Source organism: Lolium perenne, chromosome 6, assembly GCF_019359855.2.
Source record: "Lolium perenne isolate Kyuss_39 chromosome 6, Kyuss_2.0, whole genome shotgun sequence".
In the NCBI taxonomy this organism is placed as follows: Eukaryota; Viridiplantae; Streptophyta; class Magnoliopsida; order Poales; family Poaceae; genus Lolium; species Lolium perenne.
This window is the reverse complement of record NC_067249.2, coordinates 215,805,497-215,813,133: the sequence shown is the minus strand read 5'-3', so window position 1 is coordinate 215,813,133 and position 7,637 is coordinate 215,805,497. Positions and strand designations below refer to the sequence as shown.

General features: G+C 53.3%; 1 protein-coding gene across 1 annotated transcript; it reads left to right on the top strand.

The window, feature by feature from the left end:
• The first annotated feature begins 471 nt into the window (after positions 1–471).
• Positions 472–3,556, top strand: LOC127306095 (auxin efflux carrier component 1a). Its single transcript, XM_051336698.2, has 6 exons — positions 472–1,852; positions 1,968–2,247; positions 2,335–2,420; positions 2,555–2,712; positions 2,933–3,009; positions 3,137–3,556. Exons 1-6 carry the CDS (start codon positions 739–741, stop codon positions 3,201–3,203), a joined length of 1,782 nt encoding a protein of 593 aa, XP_051192658.1. The 5' UTR covers positions 472–738; the 3' UTR covers positions 3,204–3,556.
• The last annotated feature ends 4,081 nt before the right edge of the window (positions 3,557–7,637 follow it).

Here is a 7,637-nt window from a genome sequence, read left to right as displayed (position 1 = left end):
GAACCGGGAACGCGACTGGCTGAATTTCGCCGTTCAGATGAAAAAAACATCACTCGAAAACCTCATCGGAGCCTCGTCGAAGAGACGAGTAGAGATGCTCTTAAGGGTATCTCATGCAGCACAAAGTACGGATACTGTCCATAAATGGGACAAAGTATAAGTACTGTCTATATATCGAGCGTACACCGCTCGCCGTATGGATACACGCCTAGCGCTAGTATTTAAACCTCATCGTGCAGCGCATCAGCCATCACACAGACAAACACACACAATCCATAGAACCGACCAAAACCTGGATCCTCTTGTCCGTCCGTCGATACATGTCGCGGTACAGGCAGCGTACATCCGTCCCGTGCCCTGTCTAGCGTATCGTATGTGTACGTGTCGTCCCCATACCATACGCCATAAAAGAATCGCTCGGCGCATGCACTGCATCTGCTCGACGAAATGCCATTGTCACCAACTCACTCGCCGTCTGGGATGCCAGAGCGCGCGCGCGCGGCGTGGGATAAAAGCAAGGGAACAAGGGATGGTCCAACCAAAGCTGCCATCTCGCCTAAATAAAACACTCCCCCACACTCACACTCACCGCCCACCAAATGCTCCTCTTCTTCCTCCTCACTGGCTCAGCTCCGCTGTAAAGACTCAGCGGGGGAGCGCGCGCGCACGGCCAGCGCCGAGCTGAACGCCACCAGCTCAGACTGAAAAACAGAGGTCGAACAGCGCAACGCCGGCAAGATGATCACGGGCGCGGACTTCTACCACGTGATGACGGCCATGGTGCCGCTGTACGTCGCCATGATCCTCGCCTACGGCTCCGTCAAGTGGTGGCACATCTTCACCCCGGACCAGTGCTCCGGGATCAACCGCTTCGTGGCGCTCTTCGCCGTGCCGCTCCTCTCCTTCCACTTCATCTCCACCAACGACCCCTACACCATGAACCTGCGCTTCATCGCCGCCGACACGCTGCAGAAGCTCATGATGCTCGCCATGCTCACCGCCTGGAGCCACCTCTCCCGCTCCGGCTCCCTCGAGTGGACCATCACGCTCTTCTCCCTCTCCACGCTGCCCAACACGCTCGTCATGGGCATCCCGCTGCTCAAGGGCATGTACGGCGACTTCTCCGGCTCCCTCATGGTCCAGATCGTCGTGCTCCAGTGCATCATCTGGTACACCCTCATGCTCTTCATGTTCGAGTACCGCGGCGCCCGCATGCTCATCACCGAGCAGTTCCCTGACACGGCCGGCGCGATAGCCTCCATCGTCGTCGACCCGGACGTCATGTCGCTCGACGGGCGGAGCAACGCCATCGAGACGGAGGCCGAGGTGAAGGACGACGGGAAGATTCACGTCACCGTGCGCCGCTCCAGCGCGTCACGGTCGGACATCTACTCGCGCCGGTCCATGGGGTTCTCCAGCACCACGCCGCGCCCGTCCAACCTCACCAACGCCGAGATCTACTCGCTGCAGTCGTCGCGGAACCCCACGCCGAGGGGCTCAAGCTTCAACCACACGGATTTCTACTCCATGGTCGGCCGCAGCTCCAACTTCGGCGCCGCCGACGCCTTCGGCCTCCGCACCGGCGCCACGCCCCGCCCGTCCAACTACGAGGACGACAAGGCCAAGCACCAGCAGCACCAGATCCCCGCGTCGTACCCCGCGCCCAACCCGGCGGTGGCGGCCGCGCCTAAGGGGCCCAGGAAGGCGGCGGCGGCGGCCACCAACGGGCAGGCCAAGGGCGAGGACCTCCACATGTTCGTCTGGAGCTCCAGCGCGTCCCCCGTGTCCGACGTCTTCGGCGGCGGCGCGCCAGACTACAACGACGGCGCGGCCGCTAAGTCTCCCCGCAAAGGTACCCGCAATCTAATCCTGAGCGTGAATTCCGGGAGCTAGCCGGCGCTAATTCCGTGGACTGGCAATTGACGCTCTGTTTGTTTTTGTTATTCTCTTCTCTTCCCGGGGCGCAGTGGAAGGAGCCAAGGACAGCAGGGAGGACTACGTCGAGCGCGACGACTTCAGCTTCGGGAACCGCGGCGCGGCGCTGCACGACAGGGACGCGGAGGCCGGCGACGAGAAGGCGATGACGGCGGACCCCGGGGGCAACGCGATGGGCGCGGGGCCGACGGCGATGCCGCCGACGAGCGTGATGACGCGGCTGATCCTCATCATGGTGTGGCGCAAGCTTATCCGCAACCCCAACACCTACTCCAGCCTCATCGGCCTCATCTGGTCGCTCGTCTGCTTCAGGTCCGTGCAATCCTGCTAGTAACACCGCCGGAAGAACACGAACCTGTAACTAACTGTAGTCGTCGTTGGATTGTCTCATTGCCACAGGTGGAACATCGAGATGCCGGCGATAGTGGTCAAGTCCATCTCCATCCTGTCGGATGCAGGGCTCGGAATGGCCATGTTCAGCCTCGGTCGGTATTCCTCGCATGCTTCGCTTCTTTCCATTCCTGCTAGTACTGCCATTCCCAGCAGCCAGTCGTCCCGTCTCGTCCGTCGTCCTATCCAACAGTAGTAGCACTCCGTGGCTGATTCGACGTGCGTGCAGGTCTGTTCATGGCGCTGCAGCCGCGGATCATCGCGTGCGGGAACAAGGTGGCGACGTACGCCATGGCGGTGCGGTTCCTCGCCGGGCCGGCGGTCATGACCGCCGCCTCCTTCGCCGTGGGCCTCCGCGGCACGCTCCTGCACGTCGCCATCGTCCAGGTACTTGCTTTGCTCTGCTTTGGGAGGCGTAAAAAGCGGCAGGGAGAAGGATGATCAACACCGGAAAAAGCCCTGGCGTGCCCGTGTCCCTTCTTTTCGCAAACCCCGCTCGTGCCCTGCTTTTGCGCGCAAAAGCTTTCACCTTTCTCTGTTGTATGTCTTTCTAACCTTTTCCTCTCCGGCTCCGGCGGGGCTGGGTTCTTGTTCGGCGACCGAGCAGGCAGCGCTGCCGCAGGGCATTGTCCCCTTCGTCTTCGCCAAGGAGTACAACGTGCACCCTGCCATCCTCAGCACTGCGTAAGTTCTGTCTCTCCCGTACCCGGCCACCGACACCGACAAGGAGGCAGCTCCGATCCAGCCAGATTCTCCCCCAAATTTAGCTCCTGTATGTATGACTGACTGAGCATTTCCGTTTGGGTTGCAGGGTCATATTCGGCATGCTCATCGCCCTGCCCATCACGCTCGCCTACTACATCCTGCTCGGGCTGTGATCGTCGCCGTCGGGTCGATCACCATGTAAAGATCCATCGCGAGCGGCAGAGGGGGAGGATCCTAGAGCTGCTTGCGACAAGAGGGCTCTTCATTTTTTTCCCCCTTTCCTCCCTCTCTAGAGCAGCAAACAAGGTGGCGCTAGAAGCTAGGTAGGACGACAATGGCGCGCGAGTCAAACAACACTCAAAAGGGCCACCGAAGCTTGGGGAGCTGGAGGGGAACACGCACGGCATTCGGGTCGGGTTCTCAAGCGGGGTTTGCGAGTTTTTGGTTGATTACGCTGACCCCTCTTGTAAAATGGATGCCCTTCTCATAACTTGATATTGCTGACGTGAGTTTCATGGTTTCTTCAGTTTCATTGGTCTGAATCTGATGGCGGCTGGGATGGAATTCATCTCACTGCTTGGATCACACATACATGTTTCTTGATCTCCTTCTGCTTAGCGTACTGTATCTGTATGTGGCTCACACTGTGTTTCCGCTCGGCGCCAAATCGTTAGAACAGTGATGAAGAGCTGGCATGCCCTGCCGGTGTGCTCGATCAAGCTGAGGCCACAAGAACGCATGGGCGAGGCCGGCCTCTCAATCACTCATCAGTGGCCACTGATTTGATATGATACGACGTGCCGGCTGCAGTTCAGCGCGGGCAATTAGTGCCCGAACGACTTAAGCCGCAGACGTGGAGAAGGCACCAAGAAACAATACTATTAGCGGCGGTTCCATTCGTAATCATGGACGGGCAAAGATACAGTTACCTCCACTAACCATCCAAGCATAACGACTTAGCTCCAGTTCAATGTAAGACTGATGATGGCGAGGTACAGGACCCTCTTTTGATAAGCACTCGATAGCAAACGTGTACTTTACTTGCTAATTGGTCGTCGATTAGCCCATTCCGGACAAGTACTTGGTGATAATCGTGAAAGGAAATACGGCGGGGCCAACGTTCGGTGGAGGGCATCATGCGCTAATGTGGGATTTGATGTGGACCGGTGGAGCATATCCGGCGACACGCAGGGCCCTCTACGTTGCTGTCGCATTAAGCGCCTTGTTGGGGGTCCTTGTGCCCCCCATTACCCTCTTCCTTCTTCCTTTTCGCTGCCCTCTGCTGCTAATCGGTAGCCTAGTCTCTGCTAGTGACCAACCATGCTTGCTGTACCCTATGCTGTGTTTGGTTGCACGGAATTGGGGCTCGGAATTGGAATTGAGGTCAAAAAGGCCAATTCCGCTGTTTGGTTGCGCTTGGAATTGGGCTGTGGAATTCGGGCTCAATTCCGAGCCCCCCACCCGCATGTGTATTTTTTGGCCCCTTCAATTCAGAGGTCTAGAGCTCTGTATTGCTCGGAATTGCCTGCACCCCTCGTCCCCGCGAGTCCCCTCCTGCTCCTCCTTCCCTCCCATGGAGCCGGAGCGGGCGTCGGGCCGGCGAGCCGGAGCAGGGCCCCTCCGCCGCCGCCGCACGCCTCCGAGCCTCGCCGCCGCCACCGTCGCCGGCCCAGGCCAGCCTCGCCCTCCCCGTCCCCGGCCTCGGGCTGCCGCCGCTGCACTGCTGCGAGGCGCCGCCGCTGCACCTCTAGGCCTCGCCGCCGCCACCGGGCCACCCGCCGCCTTCTGCAGGCCTCGCCGCCGCCGCTTTGCCTCTAGTCCTCGCCGCCGCCACCCGCCGTGCTGCATGCGAGCCTCGCCGCCTACCTCCCGGGCCTCGCCGCCGCCACCCGCCCATTGCTGCTGTAGGCCTCGCCGCTGCCGCCTACCTCCGGGCCTCGCCGCCGCCACCCGCCGCTGCCTGCCTGCAGGCCTCGCCGCCGCCACCCGCCGCTCCCTGCCTGCAGGCCTTGCCGCCGCCCCTGGCCCCCTTCTTCCCCGCCTCACTGCGGCCGATTTGCCTTTTGGAAAGAGAATAGGGAAATAAAAGGAGAAAAGAAAAATGGAATCGTTTGATTCCACACAATGTGCATCCAAACAGGTTTTAGAATTCCATTGATCTTTTGATTCTGCAAACGAATACCATGCGCATCCAAACAGGTTTTATGGTATTCCATTGAAATCGTTGATTTGGTTTTCCATTGCCAATTGAATTCAGAGTTGAATTCTGTGCATCCAAACACTGCCTAACATAAATCTTGGGCCAATACCATGCATCTTGCTTAAAACAAGGGTGCAATAAATTTTGCATATGTAACGGTGTTTTGAAAGCCCCTTTAACATAAGAAATCTGAAACATTGTAACTCTGGAGAAGCATGGCTCAACTTGTCTGTTATAGCAAGCCGGTTGATCCAAGAAGTCTGAAACATTCATAACTCTGCAGTTATCCACAAGGGTTTATCTAGCAAGTACATGTTTACCCTGTAAAAATCTAGCAAACAGTTTCCTCGGCTGCATTTTTATTCTCAGTTTGTGTATTTGCTTCTGAGTTGCGTCCTTTCAAATTTGCCTTGGGTTTTCATCTGCATCCTTCAACAAAGTTTTCTTCTCACTTATGTTTTTTATTTAACCGCGACATTTCAATTGCAATTTTCCTTTTTCAACTGTGTAGAACAAGCTCGGATTGAATCCAAAGCTTAGAGACAATTTGATTGTTCGCACCGATTTTGGTGATCTGGCTAAGCTGCGTGGGGGATGTAACCTCTAATTCATGTTCTTCCACTAGTTTAGTTTTTAATATTCTTTTTCCTCTTCATCACAGCAGAAGCAAAGTCCCAGATGTTTGGTTGCCTGAAATTTTCATTTCCGCTAATTGCTAGTTGTTTGGTTACATGTAGTTTTCCTTATAGCTAGGGTTACTTCCTAACACTAGTCCAGAGCGACGCTATGGAAACGTGTCAAAAACTCATCGTCAACCGAAAAATGCCACGAGCCTGGTTTTGATGTGAATGCCTCTATGTCAATGGGTTAATACCGTCACCGATGATGTAAGTTTTTCGGCAACATTAAAAACCAACAAAAATGAACTTTGTTGCAAATCCCCATAGGTTAGTCTAAAACATTTAGGAACCTCACATATCATGCATTTCAATATCACCAAACTTCATGGATACACCTATTTCTCTTTGTAATATTCTCTTTTGTACAAGAAATGTAGGCAATCTATTCGACAAACTTCTATTTGGATATTTGCAAAACTTCTAATTTGCGACATCTTTTCAGATACTAAAATACACCCAACTGTTCGCGTATAAACCCACTATAGTACATCAAAGTGGCACAAACTAATCCATTAATGATTTCCTTAGTTTCAAACATATTTTCCGCTTAGAGATTCTTTTACACTATAATTTTAAAATTGATTTAATTTTCATGATGAAATAGGCTTCTGTTTAGCATATCCATAATAATGATATATGGTTATTTTACAAGACATTAATGAAGATTTTACGTTAAAGTTTATCTGCTCGAAGCTGTACCCTAATAGATGTATGAAAGTAAAAATGTTCCGTACAAATATACAATAACCTTTCACACCATTTGTCCTTAGGATAGCCGCGCAAGGATGTCCTACGCGTGGTTACATGAATACACTAGGATCCTCCTCAAGCTTAGAGATCCGTACAAGGTGATGGAGTCAATATAGTTTGTTTTTCGAACGTATCCATGAGGTGATATCACTGAGAGGTATACCACAATCACCGACATCCAGAAGTCAAATTAACAGCAGATTTCGGAATGCGGTCTTCTAGTTTTGGTGAGGCCTTGCATCCATAAAGCTAAATATGTATATAACAATTAGTTTCGTGCTATTCTTCATACTATCGGATTGATATTGTGCCCTCGAACTAGCTTTCTCACAATTATGCATTAGGAAGAGTACCTTGAGCTTTGGTGGCCAATTAAATTCAGCAACACATAGCCTAATATGTTTGCTAATTAAACAACATAGATAGGATGATCAAAAAGAGTCGAAAGATAACATATATTCAACCCATTTTTGGACGCATAGGTGCTCATTTTTTCCGGATGCGTTATGCATCGTGGTATTTGTGTCGCGAAGATTTGACAACAGAGCTCAAGGATGTGGGGAGACAGAGAGTGGCCTGGCGCTATTCCACGTGCGTCTTTTCTCCTTTTTGCGAAGCGATGCAAGCTTTTTTTTTTTCTCAGGTGGAAATTGAGAATTTGTTCGATGCCAAGTAGGGTGCCCCTTATTGGGCTTATTCTTACTGTTCTCCAAATACCTTTTTGACAATATATACGAGTCTATACTCTCTAGTAGTGTGGTCAAAACATCCAATTAATCTCATGGATGCGAAATCTTCTTTCAGCAAAGAACATTTGACCGTTAAACCCCAGTTCGTTGACACTAAGGACCGCTCATTTCTCCCTTTCCTTTCTCTCTCCTAGCTCCAGTATCTGAGAGCTCCTTCGAAGGAGCCGGGCCGAACCAAAGCCGATCTCACCGGCGCCCCGGTAGAGATGGGTGGAGGGGAGGCGCCGG

Bases quoted from the DNA above. Each gene is read 5' to 3' on its own strand.
- LOC127306095 (XM_051336698.2), top strand. From the start codon at position 739: ATGATCACGGGCGCGGACTTCTACCACGTGATGACGGCCATGGTGCCG. The intron at 1,853-1,967 runs GTACCCGCAATC...CCCGGGGCGCAG, and splicing joins CGCTAAGTCTCCCCGCAAAG to TGGAAGGAGCCAAGGACAGC. The intron at 2,248-2,334 runs GTCCGTGCAATC...TCATTGCCACAG, and splicing joins TGGTCGCTCGTCTGCTTCAG to GTGGAACATCGAGATGCCGG.